Genomic DNA, 17,157 nt, shown 5'->3' with positions numbered 1-17,157 from the left:
TCTGAGAGATCGTGAATGCAGGCTCTCCACATCTCTTTTAAGGAGACGTTCAGTTCGTATTTATAAAAGACATTCAGTTCCTTGGGGATAGGATGTTTTATTAAGTTCATTTAAATTCATACTCTCTCGGTTAATAATCTTCAGTGTTTTACATGGTAGAATCACTCGAGGGCTGTTTTTAATGAGTTATGCGTTGACACCAGGAAAACGGGTGGATTACCCTCATAACTACAGCCTCTAGGTTTTTATTATCTCCTTATTTGCTTTAATCATTAAAAGCAAACAGGAGAAATGTGCTCACTTATTTTGCACAGTAAAATAGAGAGCAACTTAGGGGCAATTCTAATTTGTTCTATCTTTTTTTTGGCTTTCTACCATCCTTAGTCAGACTTCTGCTAGGGTAGGAACAGAAGCAGGCAATGACTTCATAAGCTAAAGGCCAGCCCTGGTTTCCAGAGACCTTAAACACAGCCAAAACAAAATGACCCTGGTGTTGTCTGGCCAAGAACAGGAATTATTTATTACCAAAAACATTCATTTTTTTGTCAAAAAAAAAGACACATCTGTCACCTCTGCTCTCTGCAGAAGAGGTATTCATTCTCTCTCTCTCTTTCTTGCTCTCATTTTCTCTGCTTCCTTCTGCTCACACTCAGGAGTTTCAGTGATTCATCGTCATGAGTTTTCCAAACTTCTCATTCTGAGAATATTGTTCCTAAGTAGTCTAGAACTTTGTATTTGACATGTGTTCTTAGGCAGTCCTTCAAAAAACCAGTGTTGCCTTTATCCCTTGGAAGAATGCTCATGAACTGAAGGATGTTAAGCAATCCTTAAGTTGAAGGCTAATAAAACATTGTAGCCATAATACTACTTCACGTAATGAATTACAGTTATCAAAGGAGCTTCACAGACCTTATCACGTGTGGTCCATTCTGTAATCCCATGAGACAGACCAATCAGCCCTTAATCCCATTTTTCAGGAGACAAAAGTCAGCTCAAAGTGGTTAAACAGGGACTGAGATCAAACAGCTAAAGGAAGGTTAAGATGATTCTAACACTCGCATCTTTCAAATTCTTCATTTGTGATCCTTCTACGTCATCACATGGTCAGTGTTAGGGTGAGCTCAGCCAGAACAACTACTTAGACCTTGAAAGAAATGTTGCAGAGATAGAAGAGGCTGCCGTGCCTAACGTGTGGGTGCTGACATCTCAGCAGAAAACGTGACCATAAAATAAGGTGACGATCAGTGAATATGGGAGAAGTTCTCTGTCCGCGGAGTATTGTGACTCCCTTCAAGGTACTGGCTCACACTCATTCCATGAGCCTCGAACATTTTTGGAAATGCCTTTCAAAGCTTCCACATCCATGTAACAACTTCTCACATACATCATACATCATCACCTTTTCTGGAACAGAGTTAAGCTTTGGCAACAGTCAAGATATAATTGGTGCCACTGGAGTGGAAGCTCCCGTGGACGCCATATTTCATGAGGGCTGAGACCGGGGATGCCTGTTCACTGCTAAGTCTCCAGCATCTAAACACAGTGCCTGGGATCCAGCAAGCGCCCAGTAGATGTTTCTTGAATAAGCAGTTAAGTTTGGGGGGAAACCAAGCTGGGTTTTTCCAAGCCAGCGTGTTCAAAACCACAGAGTAAGGAGGTTGGTTATCCTGTGTGCTCATCCAGAAAGAACTTTCTAAAGGCGAATCCCCAAAAGAGTGTGGAGCAGGGGCAGCTTCACCAGAATATTGAGTAAGTAACTGCATGGAAGGACCCTGTTTCTATGTTTAAGTACTGCATATTTCGTTAAAAATATTAGCCACGTAACGTAGTAATTTTAGTATTAGCCAATATTTTTTTGATGCTTTCTGGGTGCTAGTCACTATTCTAAGCGATTTTCAGATTTTACCTTACCGAATTTTTATAGGCAAGCCCATGGAGTAGACCGTGTCATCGTTCCTGGTTTACAGATGAGGGAATAGACACAGCAAAGTTGAGTCACCTGACCGGCACCTCCAGAAAATAAGCTGCTGAGATAGAATTTGAACTTGGGCAGCCAAACACCAGAACCTGTGCTTTTAACTGCTCTGCCCCACCACCTTTTAATACTTACCCTTCACATTCAATCATACATCCACATAAAATATACTTTCATGAGATCATTAAATCCAAAGATAGGCTGTAACCAAAATTATTTCTGATAACAAGAACCATGAAGTGTTATTTTCTTTGCAAATAGCATTGCTTGAGCTCTGTTGGAAATTCCTAGGCTCAGATAAGAAGAGGGAAATGACTCTGCTTTGGGATTTCTCCTTAACTCTGGTGGTGGCTCGGAAGGAAGGAACCTAGCAGAAGACTGGGAAAGATGAAGGTCTCAGATCTGAGAACAAAGCCCACCTATTTCTCTTTTCCAGGGCTTCTATAAACGCACCCCAGACTACCTTCAGATCAGAGAATGGAAGAGGATGGGCTGCTTTCCCGTCCCCATGGTTCACTCCACCTTCCTGATTGACCTCAGGAAGGAAGCCTCTGACAAGCTGGTGTTCTATCCCCCGCACCAGGACTATACCTGGACCTTTGATGACATCATTGTCTTTGCCTTCTCCAGCCGGCAAGCAGGTACTGGTTGTGTTCAGTTGTCCTGTCACCATGGAAACACTGCGAATACCCAGCTCCTTTGTTTTGTGCATCTTCGTATAAAACGGGCCTATATAAACCTTTCCTTTCAGGTAGTATTAGAGATACTTATTTGCAATTCAGGACTATCTGTTGCTGTCCCTGCGAGCACCAATGACCAAGAGCCAGGGCTGGCCCCTCCTCAGAAATCCACTCTCTCTTTTTTTGACTACTGGGGAGACAGTGCTGGTGGCAGCCACCACGAGCAGGTGATTTCTTCTCTGTGATGCTGCTGCGTCATTCTGTTCCCTACAGGAATTTTTAATTATTTAGGAAACTGTGACAGAAGCCCGAAACAACACTGGCAAAGACCCCAGGCTTTAAAAATAGAAGTTCATCTCTTCTTTAAAAAAGTCTGAACTGGCAGAGTGGCTCTGTTCCCCAAAGTTTTCAGAGCCCCTGGCTCCTTCTCTGTTGCTTCTCCATCCTCCAGGAGTATCGCCCCTAACTGGATGACCCAAGACAGCTCATCTCTATGGATGTGTTCTAGCTAGTGGGTGTAAGTTGGAGAGGGAAGGGCACTCTCATTTAAGCACTTGAACGTGTCACTTCCATGCATGTCCCCTTAGCCAGAACTTAGTCACAGGTCAACACATAGCTGGAAGCAGGGCTCAGAATGTGCTTTTGATTCTATGCAATCTAGAGCCCCAGTTCTTTTACTCTAAAGGAGGAGGGGACAGATCTGTGGAGGTAACCAGCAGTTTCTCCCACAGTCCCCATGGAAGGAAAGGCAGAGCCGAGTCTTTCACGAACCACTGGGAAACATTTCCAGTGGGGTCGGTAGGCTTTTGAGGATGAAAGTCAGTAGGAGGGTAAGTCATTTCTCTTGTATCACCCTGCACATGCCATCAGGGAGGCTTTCATTCACTATGGCAACTCAGCAGGAAGACATACGACATTCCTCAAGCAAGGCTGTATTCTCAAGATCACTGAGACCTTCGACCTTCCTGAGAGAAGTCAGGTCCCACTATCCATGAGCCAGAAAAGTGCCACTTCACCACCAACAAAAGTGAGCTCAGAAACCAGACAGGTGGTGCATAAACTCGTGTGATCCACTCGTGTGGATCAGGACCCCAGGAAACTGAGGCAGGTTGCTGGCAGGTAAGAATGTTGATACCAGCTCAAGCTATAGCGCACACATCAGGCCATCTTTAAAGCCATCCGTATCCCACTCATCAGTTGTAGACTTGGTAGGAATGAGAATATTTGGTGGAAATGGCGAAGGCTGATTATTTTCTCTTGGCTGCTAGAGCCATTTAGGCGCTTGGGACAGGTGTAGGCATTCTTGAACCCTGGGTCAAGGCCAAAGCTGGGTTCCTATCCTCATCTGGATTGGGAGTTTTTATGAAGGTTCTCGGGTCAAAGTTAATGGAAACTGCCTTTTTAAAACTCCATCAGTGATTTGCTCTGACTTCTCCAGGATGGAAAGCAGACTTGGGACCGTCTCATTCCCTTGGGTTGTGCCAGTCCCTTTGCTTCCAAGCCTGCAGTAAAGATGTTCCAAGAAAGTGAACTGTTCACAATTACAGTAATGGCCTTTGCCTAACAGAGCCCTCTTTGATAGTGCATAAGGTATTTTTGTGACCCAAGCACTCAATTATTAGGATTTTTTTTTTTTTAATCAAGAACTGGATTTGGGACTGGAGAGTCACATGGGCTCAGTAGGAATTTTTCATCTCTGTCCTTTGCTTGGCCTGTTCACTCAAACTTCCTTTTTTTTTTTTTTTTTTTTTTTTTTTTTCTGTGGGTCAGACTCCCATAGGCCTTCCCAGGACATTGGAAACAGGTGGAGAGGCCCAAAGCTATCTGGTGATTCAACAGGGGAGAGAGGAGGTAGAAGAGAAAGGAGAGGGAATCAATACCCTAGGCCTTGCCTTCATGCCTGGCATCGTGTTAGGCTCTGTGTTACTGGGGGAGATAAGGTCTTCCCGTGTGGAAACCTTGGTAGTAGTTGTGAGGCAGGACAAGCTGAGGGTCACACCTATGGCATAAACCGTGAACGCATCAGGGGTCAAGCAGGAAAGAATTACTGTCATTTGGGGGAAATGAAAGAGCTTTCCTGACAGTCCTGTGGCTCCAAGGTGGCACTTGAACTTCTCTAGAAGTATTTCCAGGAGAGACAAGAATGAGCCCGGGAGCCCTGTACGGCCCACGGGAGCTTTGGAGATCCAGAGCAAAGCACTCCCCTTCTCCCCTGATGAAAGATGATATTCATTCTCTTATTCTCACTCTGTGAAGCTTCCGAGCTGTGTTTCACCCATTAAAGCTCATTTGTAAAATGTTCGAAAAGCAATCAAGAGCCTGCAGGTACCCAGCAGGACTGTCTAACCGCAGACCTTGATCCTTAACCTTTCACCTCTAACTCCAGTCATCACCACATGTGGTGGATAAGTGGGAGGGGCAATCCAAGTGTGCTGGTGCACTGGGGAGTTCCCACTCATCTAGCCCCGGAGGGGAGCATAGGGGTCATAGACAAGTCTCTGTGGCTATAAGAAAGCCAAAGTCAGGAGTTCACTTCCCATTGTGGCCAGAGATGTGGGCTTTGTATCGTGGCCACAGGAGCCATCTCCAGCACCAGCCAGTCAGTCATCTTCTGAATGTCTGCTGTTGAGTCAAAAAAAGCAAGAGATGTGGGTGATGGGCAGGCAGATTTGCCTCCTACATGGCACTGGTAATCAACGCGCCTCCCACGTGCGAGAATGGCAACTCAGAGTTAGTTCTGGTTCTGAGACTTGGCTTCAGAACCCTGGGCAGATAAGGTCCCCTTACTTGGCTTTGGCTCTTTAGAGACCAAGGTTTCATGCTAATGACTTACTGTGTGACCTTGGACAAGTCATAGCCCTTCCGAATCTGATTTGTCATCAAATCAATTAAAAATAAGCATATCAATTTGCTGTTTAAGGTACTATGTGAGCACAAGAAAATGTATGATATTTTCACAAGACAAGTACAGAGCTTTGAGGTATAGTTTCATTTATCGTTCTTTTCTGAAGGGACAGAAAATTTTCTCCAGTAGTAGCTTTCACTGAGAGTACCAGATTCCTTCATAGACTTTAGCTAATGACCAACACATTTCCTTTAAAAATGTTTATGGTTTTATCAAGTTACCCATGTATGTAGTTCAAAGAGTTCAAAGAGTGTTCCAAGATTTATTATAAAATTAGAAGTCCCCTACACATTACCCCCCTGTACCAACATTCCCCTCTTCTAGAAGACAGACACCTAACTCTAATAGATGGTGGTAGATGTGTAGTATTATATCTGTGTTTCTAAATAATGTGCTCATGTTGCTACTTCTCGATTCTCTGATTTTGCTTGAGGCATTATGGATTGACTGTCCACTATGGAAGGTAAGGAGTTAGCTCTCTATCCTCCCTGTGCCCCCTCAGTGCAAACACATTCTCCCCTGCCCTCTTGATAGAATTATATGGTGATTTAAGATAAATCATGGCCAGTGTTTTTGTTGTTAGAGTTATGTAATGAACACTAGGCATCATAAGCAACTAATGAATCATTGAACTCTGCATCAAAAACTAATGATGTACTATACGTTGGCTAATTGAATTTAAATTAAAAAATGTTTTTAATTAAAAAAGAAAAAATAATAGAGTGATGCAAACCTAATTCCACGCTGAGCCACTTATAGACTATGTTAATTTTCCTTCCATCTTTAAATTAAAAATGGCCTTTTTGGTTTTTGCTTAGTTTTATTATTCCTTATGCAATCTAAAACTAAGCTCTAATTGTCTAAAACCTCTCTTAGAATGGTCCGATTTTTCAGATGTTCTTTTTGCATGATTGTGAAGATGTCTCTCCTGGAGGCTTCAGATGTGCTCGCATCTGAGTGGTACCACACCTACTGACCCCAACCCCAGACACCCTTCCCCTCCCTCCCATAGGGACGCCCTTGTCAATTATGTCTCAGGTCTTCCTTGTTTTCTGTGATCCACTCCCTCCTCTTCTCCTCCCCTTTACTCCTCCCCACCTTCTCTTTTTCCCGCATCTTCCAGTTGCTTTTTGAGAAAGTGCGATAGTAAATAATACATATAACCTTGCCTGTGTGAAAATACCTTTCTTGTCCCTCCACATTTGATGGACAGCTTCTCTAGGTCTCCTTTCCCTTTTTACTGAAGCTTTGGAAAGGTGAATGGTAAAATGAGTCATCTAATTAGGATCAAGAGGCAACCGAAACATGAAATCACTTTCCTTCCATTTCCTGATCTCATCATAACTTTGCAAGAGGCTACATTTGGGTTTGAAGCGCCTCAGAAGCGTTTGCGTGGGCAAACAGCAGAATTAGTGAGTTCACTTGGAGAAGCAAGAGAAGCAACCGTGCATCTTGGAACAGCCCTGATTTGAGCCAGATTCAGTAAAGAGGAGGATAAATGCCCTTTTCTTTCCCCCGTTCTTCTCTGTTAATGCCATGAGACAGCTTCACCTGATTTGGCAGGTGATAGAACTGACTGGAGGAAATTTCATCTGCACAACATAGAGAAGTCACTATGCAGGTAATTCTGTGTCTGGAAAGCATAGATGATTACAGCAATTAACCAGTCCGAAGCTTGGACCCATGGACCAGAGCTTGGCAGACTTATCCTTTGAATTAAGCAATCTTTTCATTAGGCAGGACTGTCAATTGTTGGATCTCTATGAGACCATCTTGATTCCTATATTCCCAGCTGTCTGGTTAAACAGAGGTGCTAGCAGCTCTTGGAGTTAACCATATGGGGCCTGGAGACCCAGTGTTGAATTACAACGGGGCTGGCGCATATTTCTGGTATTGCTACACTGCGGATCCTTACCAGGACTTGAAATGCAGACTTTTGTCCCTTTATGAATCTGTTATACAAGTTTCACATCTCTTGGTTGGCTCCCAATCCATGCCTGCTAAGAGAAGAAATAAAACCATGGAGACACCATGGAGAATTCTAAATTTCCTTTGTTTTTTGTTCTTCATATGCCTAGATTAAGCTTTAATAATCTGTCAGCCTCGCAGGATCTTCCTGTTGGCTTTCATATCAAATGTGGGTTTTATTCCTCATTTTCTTGTTATTTCCTGTAGGTGGATTACAGTGTTCCATTCTGTTCTCTGGAATGGGAATTGCTTGCCTCCTTTGATCCCTTCATGCCTTTCGTGTTCATTTTCAGATCACAGGGATGCTTTTTCTTCGGAGAGAAAAAAATCAATTTCCTCTGAGCTGAAGAATGGCCCATGGTTTTTATTAGCCCCCAATGCTGTGTTAAATTTTCTTAATAAAGAGCATTTTTGAGGTCTACAGACAGTGTCTGAAACAACTACTGTTCAGTTTCAGTGCCAAACTCAGCTTCAGCCACAGTCTAAGGATTTTGGGGTCTCTGTGTGTGTGTGTGTGTTTCCCCTTAGTTGTCTCTAGAGAACTAAGAACTGTGTTTTCTGATTGGTTGCTTTTTTGCTGTCTTGGGTCCTCAGGCATCCAGATGTATGTCTGCAACCGAGAGCACTATGGCTACCTGCCCATCCCCCTGAAGCCCCATCAGACCTTGCAGGAAGACATCGAGAACCTCATCCACGTGCAGATAGAGGCAATGAGTGAGTGACCCCAGAACCTGGGGGATGCCTCTTGTTCCCTTGCCACTGTGATCATACCAGCCCTTCTTCCCCTCCCCCAGGACTGAGATCTCACAGCCATCAGTCTGCCCTGGCTGAAACATTCACTTGTTCATTCGTTCTTAAACTTCTCCTATGTGACATATGAATAGGACAAGGTCTGCCCTCGACAAGCTTCCAATCCGGGTGGTGAAGCTGGGCACACAGGAAATATATCTCACACAAGGTCATAAGAGCTAGAATGGTGTTTTGTCACGTGGATCCGAACTCTAAACTTTTACTGCTTTCTAATTATATGGCTTTGGAAAAGCAACCTAACCTCCTTAGTTGTGAAATGGAGATAAAGCCTTAGGGCTTGGGAGCAAATTCTCATGATATATATAAAAAGTCCAATAACAATAATTTGACTTCAACTTAATAATAGCTTATCATGTAACAGATACTAGGCAAGCATTTTTTGTCTGTAGTCTCATTAATCCTTACAACACTCAATGAAAGGGTTTTTATTATCCCCATTTCACAGATGACAAAATGGAGGTAGAGAGAGGGCCAGCAACTTGCCCTAGATCACTTTGCTAAACAAACAATGAATTGGGACTTGACACAATCTTGCTACCTGCAAAGCTCATGTCCTTTATCACTTCTGGGTCTAGCATGATGTCAGAATCAGTAAATGTTCAATTACCGGTTGCTGTACTAATTAGGATGTAGAATGTGCAGTGTGGCTAAAGCAGAAAGTAATGGATAAACTCTGCCTAGGGGAGGATGTTCAAATGGATTCCAAGAGGATGGAATATTTGCATTTCCATTATTCATCATGGGAGTGTAGGATGTGGTGGGGAGGGGCAGTGGGGATGGTTGGGGAGGCACAGCAGGAAGTGAGGCTGGAAAGTGGGCAGGAACCCAGCCAGAAGGCCCTCTAATGTATAAGAAGATGTTTGGACTTTTCCTGAAAGGAGGGGAACTCTTAAAGACATTTTTTAGCAGAGAATGTCTGATTGAAATCTGAACTTAGAAAGGTCTCTCTCATGGTAAGAGAAGTATGGCTGGAGTAGGGTGGGATGGGGATGGCTGGTCTCAGGCCAGGGGTGAAGAGTTCATTTTGGACATTACATGGTAAAGTAGGCGATACATGGTAAGGATCCAAGCTAGGGTAGGACCAGGGGGAATGGAGAGGAAGGAAGAGATTAAGGGAACCATAAGATATAGGCTTGAAGGGACTCAGCCACAGTCTATGGCTGAGCAAAAGGGAAGCAGAGAAAAGTTTCAAAGTTCTGACTTGAATGCTTTGGGATCACTGTAGGAGTTTTAAATGGTATAGAGCTTGTAGAATAAAGGAGAACCCATGAGTTCATTTTTAGACCCACTGAGTTGCTTGTGAATATCTATTTCCTGCTTCCCAGCTTCAGACAGTAAATGCCTTGTTGATCATATTTGTCTCAAGGTATAGTCCTTTGCCTATCACCTAGTAGGCACCCAGTAAATATTTGTTGAATAATTGAATGAGTAAAAGAATGAATGAGTTTAGGTTGAAATGTCCAGTGAGGAGATGGAGAGATGAATCTATCAAGCCTAAAGACACTGAGTTGAGATTCATCCACAAGATTATGCGACATCCCAGAATTTCAATAAAATAGGAGTGTGAGATGTGGAAGGAAGTTCAAGTAAGAGAAATACTGAGAAGTCCAGTGGATTTTTTTCAGCTAATGCCCATAATGAGGATGATTTTGAAAAGGCTGAATGAGAATTCAGAGTGTTTGAGAAGTAACTAAGAAGCAAGAAAATAGAGAAGAAACACAGTTTTGTTGTTGTTGTTGTTGTTGTTGTTTTTTAAGAAACATGGTTGGGACCTGAAGGTAACAAAGACAATAACAATTTAAAAGATTCATAAGAGTCCTTTAAATAACAGGCTCTTTTGCTGTATTTACATAAGCTTCTGTTTGCAAAACATCGGTCAGCTCAGTGTACCTGGAACACATCAGTGGTGCTGAGCAAAGTGCGTCCATAGACTACACTCAGAATGAAGAGGGCAGAGCTCCTGCCATCACAACCTTTGCATGCTAGTGTGCACTGTAGCTTGTAAGCCATCCAGTCTCTCCTCATCTCAGTGTCCCTGGGTTTGAAAAAAGCAACAAGAAACACTACTTTTACAAATATATAGAGAATAATAGGGATAATGAACAACAACAACAAAAAATCCAGCCTTCATGGGGGGGGGAATGAGAATTGAATAGGGAGCTGCTTCATTGTGACAGTATTTCTTGAACCAGCCTTTAGCAATTTTTTTTGTGTGAATTTCTTTAATACATACTGTTTCTGCCTGTCGTCTGTGTTCTAGACAAGGGCAGTATCTTACTGCCTTTTATCCCAATCACCTAGCCCAGTGCATGATATATGGTTGGTATTAAACAACTTGTTGCTGAATGGATGACCAAACCACTGAAAGAATGAACAGGAAATGCATGAAAACTGTATTGCAAAGACCACTGAACCCGATTCCAAAATAATGAATTTCAAACCAAGCTCTGTCCTTTAGGAAGGAAGAATTCACCTCCCGGAGCTTTGGTTATTTTATCCGTAAAGTAAAGATAATAGCACTTACTTTGCAGGGTTGGGAGAGGCAAATAAAATAATGGACATCAACTCCATAAAACATTGAAACGTGATTATTAGGGCTCAGTTTGACCTTTGGTTATGGACGGCCCCTTATCACCCCTGTTTCATGGCCATCAGACTTGACTCCAAGTAGATGTCAGCTCAGAGAGGACCAGTGAGATCCTTGCCTTCTCTTGTTTTTCCCCATAGAACTGAGAGCACAGAAGCTTCCCTGTTTGTAGAAGCACACACATTGTCAATAAAGTTTTTAATTATTATAAATTACAAATATGCACAACACCATGCTATGTAAGTAGAATTCATCTGAGAAGAATCTGTAATATATAGCTCTCATTATTGACCTCCCAAACCATACCAACTCTAGTACCAGGCACTTTATATTTGGCATTTTATTTAATTCTTATATTTACCTTCTTCAGTTATAATTTTGTTAACATTTCAGATTCTGAATTTTAAAAAGTAGAACATAATTGGAGTAAGAAAAATGATCAGAAAAACAAACTTCGAGGGTAATAATGCAGAAATATAGACTAGAGGGCACTGTAGGATTAAGAAAAAGATTAACGATGAAATCATATCTGTCAAGTGTCCTCAGGAAAGATGATCCAGATGTTAAAAGCATTTTGCACAGCATCTGGAATCCAATGGGCATTAAAGAAATGGCTGCTAATAGACTATACCAATTTCAGCATTAGAACAAGAATTATATTTATGTACAAACATTGAATGCTTTCCTATGATCTATGAGTCACTCTATGAAGGTACTGGGGATTCAAAACGTTTTACAACCATTCTCTGTTTTGGGTGTAGATATTTAACTGAAGACATAGGACAACCATTAAAAGATCCCAATAGTGCAGTATAGTGCTTTGTAAGCACATATAAGAGTAGTTGGAATTTGGAATAGGGAGAAATTACTGTGGGCAGGTGTGTTCTAAGAGTCCACTAAGCCCTGGTGTTTCTCAGACTGGGCTTTGCTAGAAGTTTAAACAGAAGAAGTGGTGCAGTGAGGGCACTATAGGCAGAGGAAACAGACCGAGCAAAGATATCATCCAAAAAGCATTTTCACCCTCAAAGAGGGCTGGCTTTGAACAGTAGCAGTAAATAAAATTTGAGGGTTGGGGTGACTTAACTGTTGTGGCCCTTGAATTACCCACCTAAGTGGGCAGAATGTTCATTCTGAAAGCAGTAGAAGACAGGGAATATTTTAGAAGAGAGAGTGGGGCTGTAAGTACTGATTAAACACTTAATTATATTCCATGCATTGTTCAAGATGCTGGAGATATAGCAGTTAGCAAAATCAGCAGAAACTTCACCATCAATGAATTTATATTCCAACACAGAGAGATAGACAATCTATCAGGGGAGCAGCCACATGAATATTTGGGGGAAGAGTGTTCCAAGCAGAAAGAACTACAGGGGTACCTGGGTGGCTCAGTCATTTAAGCATCTGACTCTTGATCTCAGCTCAGATCTTGATTTCAGGGTCATGAGTTCAAGACCTGTGTTGGGCTTGACACTGGTCATGGAGCCTACTTAAAACAAAACAAAACTAAACTAAACAACAACAAAAAGCTCCAAAAAACCCTATAAAGGCTAATAGGAGAGCTTGTGATGCTCCAAAAACAACAGGCCAGTGTGGTCAGAGTACAGAGGAGTTGAGTAGAAGGAGATGAGGTCATGAAGGAAGAAGTGTCTGGATCAGACAGAGCCTTGTGACCACAGCTAGGAATTTAGATTTTATTTTAAAAGTAATGGGATAGTGTGTTGGGATGGGGTGGAAAGAGTGGCATAATGTGATATATGCATATAGAAAAATCACTCAGTTGGTGGTGTGGACGTTTAAGTATAGGATGAGCTGTACCTCTCTCTTGGTGAGAGAAAATGGTGGTTGGGGTGCCGGCTGTGGCAGGGAGGTGATGAGAGGCAGGTGGAGTTAGGATATATTTTGTTGTGGAGCCAACAGGACTTACAGAGACCTGGATGCAGCCAACAAAGGTAAGGAAGGAATCCAGGTGACACAAGGATTTTGTCCTGGCATACCCTTTAGTGAAATGGGAAAAGATGTGGGGAGGGAAGTTCTGGTCATGTAAACTTATGATATTTTTAAAACATCTCAGTGAAAAAGTTAGGAGATACTTGGATATGATTGTGGAGTTCAGGGAAGATACTCCAGCTCAAGACAGACATTTGAAAGTCATTAGCATTGAAAGGACATTTGAAGTCATGGAACAGTGCGAACTTGTTTAGTAAAAGATCATAGAAAGGGAAGAGGGGAGGGAATAGGACAGATCCCTGGGGGAGACAAACAGCCAAAAAGCTGGAAGGAACGATTGAGAAATGTCTCAGGAAGGAGCCAGATGCAGCCAAGAAGGCCCATAGAATAAAGATAGGGAATTTAACATTGGTTCTGTCAAGATAGAGATCTGTGATGACCTTGATAAAAGCCACTACAGTGCAATGATGGGGACACAGGCCCACTGGAGTAGGTCAAAGGGAGGACAATGGGGATATGAGAAAGTGGAATCTTGTTGAGATGGGGACAGAGAAATAGGATGGTGGCTGAAAGGGAATGAGAGATTAAAGGAGAGGTTGTTTTGTGTTGTGTTCTTTTTAAGATAGATTTTTCGCATATTCATATATGAACAAGAAGGATCCAATATATAAGGAAAACTGGGTGATGTAGAAGAGAAGAAGGCAGTTGTAAGGCTGAAGTCCTTGAGAAAACAAGAGGCGTTGTAATCTAGGACGGAATTGGAGACGTTGTCCAAGGTGGGAACAGAGATGCTTCTTGCACACTAGCAGATGGGAAGGCAGAATGTGTAAGTACAGATGCAGCTGGGTTTGTGGGCTTGAGGTGGAAGGAAGAGGTAGGTCTACTTTGAGTATTTTCTTTATGAGGTATATAGTTCATCAGCTCGAGAGAGATGCTGGAGGTGTCGGGAGAGAGGACAAGGCATAAAACAGATCGCTCGGAGAGTGGGAAAGTAAATTTACTATGGAAGCATAGTTGCATCATTTGGCAGCGTCGAGTGCCAGTGTGACATCTATGGTTGTAATTTTAAAGTGATTCAGTCAACACAACTGTGTGAATTTTTCTTGCAGTGTTCTTGGGATTGAGTAAGTGGATAATCAAGTTCAAGCAGGCCTGGGATTTTACCAAGCAAGATCCAGGGAAGCAAATCAAGAGTCTTTCTAAGGGAGTTGGGGGTTAGAGTGCCAGCCCAAGAAATCTAGGTTGGATACCGATGGACCTGAGGACATGAAGAGGTGATGGGGACATGGTAGTGGGTCACTGAAAGAATGATTGTTGGTGTAGGAACTAGAATCCCAGTCTTCCGGTGGATCATCACACGGATGCTGAAGTTTTTTAAGAATGATGGTAGGGACAGGGGGCTCCTGGGTGGCTCAGTGGGTTAAAGCCTCTGCCTTCAGATCAGGTCATGATTCCAGGGTCCTGGGATCGAGCCCCACATCGGGCTCTCTGCTCCACGGAGAGCCTGCTTCCTCCTCTCTCTCTGCCTGCCTCTCTGCCTACTTGTGATCTCTGTCTGTCAAATAAATAAATAAAATCTTAAAAAAAAAAAGAATGATGGTAAGGACAGCAAGACTGTGAGCCCAAGGCTGTCATCATCAGTGGCTGAAGAGGCATGACCAGGGGGCAGAGGGGGCTAATACATACTTCAAGAAACTGGGAGTTTTAAGGGATGAAAGGGAAACAGTTTTGGGGGGGGATTTGGGGGAGATAAGAAAAATCAGCTTCTACTCTGATGGGTGAAAGGGAAGCAGTGTCCTCCAAAGGAAACCAAATTTTAGTTAAAATAAAAAGGTGAAGAGACATTCAGAGAAAGTAAGGGACTGAAACGTCAAAGAGTTGATGAACTACAGACTGGAGTTTCAGAGAGCAGTGTGAGGAGCTGGGGTGCGCTGGGAGCTGGGGTGTAGCACCTGCTAAGGCTCGCAGGAAGCACTCTGTCCATTGCTCTACCCATACTCACTTACTTTGTATGTTAGGAGCCATATAGAAAATTTGGGAATGTGCTTCCTGCACAGAAAATTGGAGGATACTTCTTATAAAGGTGAAAGAAGTCAAAGGGTTATATGAGGCATGTGGGGATTGGTCTTGTGAGTCAGAGCATGAGCTGATGGGAGATCTCAGGTGCCCATTCTCAGTAACAACATTCTGAAGCCACAGAATGTCATGTAAAGATTATTAAGATTATTGGACATGAAGTTGGACGGTCCAGTGATCTTACCAATTGCTCACTATTGGATCTTGGCACTGGTTACTCCCTATTTGACCTTGTGCAAGTCCTCATCTGGGTGGGTCCAATTTCTTCATCTATAAAAACAACCAAAAGATAAATGAGGATAAATGATGTCATGAATATGAAAGCACTTAACAAATTGCAAAGTGTTGAGTGTGACCATTGTTGTTGAGAACAGCATCGTGCTTGAAGAAGACTATTTTAACAAGAGTGTGCATAATGAGTTAGGACGAGGCAAGACTAAGTGCATGAGAGTTTGAAAATATTAAAACAGCCCAAGCATGGGGACGCTTGGGTGGCTCAGTCGGTTAAGTGTCTGACTCTTGATTTTGGCTCAGGTCATGATCTCAAGGTCATGAGACCCAGCCTTGCGTTGGGCTCCATGCTGAATGCAGAGCCTACTTAAGATTCTCTCTCCCTCTCCCTCTGTCCATCCCCAGCAGCTCATGCTCTCTCCCTCTCTAAAAGAAGTAAATTAATTAATTAAATTTTAAAAAATAGCCCAATCATGGTGAGCGAGAATCTGAGCTAGGGTGGTGACTACAGCAATCGAAGAAGTTCAGAACAACTTAAGGTTTATGATTAAATGATTATGATTTAGTTAGGATTTGGTACAAACATGATCTCTCAAATATTTTGATGGGGGGGCATGACTGGGCTGGTGCATTGTATGCTGCTGGATGGTGTGTGTCCAGTGTAGACTACAGAAAAAATGGTCACCCAGAAGAAAGACTTGGCTAAATGAGCTGTGAATTCAGCCCACTTGCCAACCCAGCTTAATGCCAGTGACTACCAAGGACCAGCTTTGGGGGCAGGCCGAGTGGGGTTTAGTAAAGGGATTTAGGAGGCAGACTTAGGTTCAAATACCAGCTCTATCAGCGCTGTGACTTTGGGCAAGTTGTTGAAGCCTTTATTTCCTTATCTGTAAAAATAGGGACATGTGAAAATTAAATAACTGTGACTATATATGTCAAGAGTGTAGCCCAGAGTTCAGTAGATAATAAGATCTCTATCATAATGACTATGATTATTATTCTTAGGTCTTGAAACTATCCAGGAGCCAATGAAGCATATTGTCTCAGTTGGTGTGGCACAGTGAGGGGCTATGTCTAGTGAGGGATTCAAATTATGAATGATGGAGTCAGAAATGACCCCAAACCAAAGCTGGGATATACCTAACCTTCAACTCTGATGAGGCAAAGACACATCCCTTCTCCTTGCACAGTTAATTTCTTAGTTCTAACTTTATCGTTCCCTGTCTTTCCCCGTGGCTTTGCTCAGTCTTTGGGGACAAAACCCAGACATGTTTCTCATATTTGTGCTCAATGGTGGCTTTCAGAAGCCAACCACTTGTGGCTTGTGGGGGACACTTGTCCTGTGATTGCAATGACTGCCCATGTTTGATGGAAGCAAAGTGGCTAAAAGCAGTCTCTTTGGCTGAATTGTTAAAGCCACGCAGGCCATGTGAGTGCCAAACAGAGACCAACAGCATGAAAAGGGGAACTCAAAAGGTAACCCCCTCCCAACTGCAAGACTCAAGGAGGGAGAGCCAGGCAGCTCCTCCAACAACATTATGAACAAGAAGGAGTTTGTATGCTAAGTTCCTTTCTCTCAAAAGCCTAACTCTGTACATGGTGGCCCCTCCAACAATATTTGTTGATTTAAAAAAAAAATTAATGAGGAGTGGGGTGGAGCAGAAAGGAACAAAATATTCTGAGCTTCTAATGAAAACAGAAACACAGGCACTGTTTATTCACAAAAATGTGACCATAGGGGTCAAGCTTGAAGGAATAAGACCAGTTCTTGTGTTGGACTTAGGAAACCTGTCTCACTACCTTTTAGAACTTCACATCATCTGATGATAAGTGAAACTGGATGTCGTGGTTTCTCTTTAATATCCCAGGGAAGGATACATTAAACAAATAATACTCTTTGGACAGTATCTCAGTCAAAAGGATGAAGAGGTTACACTGGGATATCAAATAGTGACAAAAATCTCATTGGCTTCCTACA

At 42.7% G+C, this 17,157-nt stretch overlaps 1 protein-coding gene across 1 annotated transcript in view; it reads left to right on the top strand.

Moving 5' to 3' along the window:
• The window catches only part of COLGALT2 (collagen beta(1-O)galactosyltransferase 2), a 102,711-nt gene that overhangs the window by 66,571 nt on the left and 18,983 nt on the right, over window positions 1-17,157 (top strand). Inside the window, exons 5-6 of the mRNA XM_047704128.1 lie at window positions 2,412-2,616; window positions 8,123-8,242. Of these exons, the coding sequence (XP_047560084.1) occupies window positions 2,412-2,616; window positions 8,123-8,242 (325 nt within the window). The remainder of the gene's footprint in view (window positions 1-2,411; window positions 2,617-8,122; window positions 8,243-17,157) is intronic.

The sequence above is a fragment of the Lutra lutra genome, chromosome 15 (genome assembly GCF_902655055.1).
Source record: "Lutra lutra chromosome 15, mLutLut1.2, whole genome shotgun sequence".
Classification (NCBI taxonomy): Eukaryota; Metazoa; Chordata; class Mammalia; order Carnivora; family Mustelidae; genus Lutra; species Lutra lutra.
Note: the sequence above shows the minus strand (reverse complement) of the source record. Positions and strands in the feature narration are given on the sequence as shown.